Source organism: Arachis duranensis, chromosome 2 (genome assembly GCF_000817695.3).
Source record: "Arachis duranensis cultivar V14167 chromosome 2, aradu.V14167.gnm2.J7QH, whole genome shotgun sequence".
NCBI classification, from domain to species: Eukaryota; Viridiplantae; Streptophyta; class Magnoliopsida; order Fabales; family Fabaceae; genus Arachis; species Arachis duranensis.
Window position 1 is genome coordinate 43,344,104 of NC_029773.3, and position 921 is coordinate 43,345,024.

Genomic DNA, 921 nt, shown 5'->3' on the forward strand with positions numbered 1-921 from the left:
GGATATTATTTTATTTAAATTATTAATAATTAATGGAATAAAAAGTCAGTAATTATTTTTAAAATAGACATTAAATTTAATTTCATGGTACTAATTTATTTGAGTTGTTAATAAAATTTATAATTTTCGGATTCATATCTACTCAATTTATATATTTAATTAGTGTATGAACCCGTGCTCAGCACGGAAAAATTTATAAAGGTAAAAAAAATGATATGTTTAGATATTTTTTAAAAAAATATAAAATAATTATTATATTAAGAAATTTATAAAATTATTATCAAAATCAAAGTTTAACTTAAAATAGTGAGTAATAATTATTTTACACTTTTTTTAAGTAAAATAATTATACGTTGATGCAGAATTTAAAATAAAATTAAAATATTTATATTAGAATCCTATTTTTTCAAAGACTTCTCTATAAAGAACATTGATGGTTGAATTTGCAGACATTCCTACGTGATTCATAAGTAAAACTTTTAAACCTCTCTTACTCTTAACTCTTGAAATTGCCACATATAGTTGGCCGTGTGTAAAAACTGGTTTGGTTAAGTACAATCCAACATGAGATAAAGTTTGTCCCTGAGACTTATTAATTGTCATGGCAAATGATACTATTATAGGAAACTGTATTCGTTGGAATCTAATTGGGACGGTTCCATTTATTGGTACCATATTCATTCTTGGAATCAAAGCAATATGACCAACATTATTACCTGTTAAGACTTCACATTCTATGACATAATTTCCAAGTTTCCTAACTTGTAGCCTTGTACCATTACAAAGACAATTGGATTGGTCAATATTCCTCAGTAACATCACTAGAACACTAACTTTGAGTATTAATTTATGTGGAGGCAAACCAGTGCAATTTATGCTATTCAGTAATTCAAGACCATAGAGATCTAGTTGACTCTCCAT

At 25.8% G+C, this 921-nt stretch overlaps 1 protein-coding gene across 1 annotated transcript; it reads right to left on the reverse strand.

The window, feature by feature from the left end:
* Positions 1–390: 390 nt before the first annotated feature.
* Positions 391–921, reverse strand: LOC107474307 (uncharacterized). The gene has a single exon (XM_016093933.1). It carries the CDS (start codon positions 919–921, stop codon positions 391–393), a length of 531 nt encoding a protein of 176 aa, XP_015949419.1.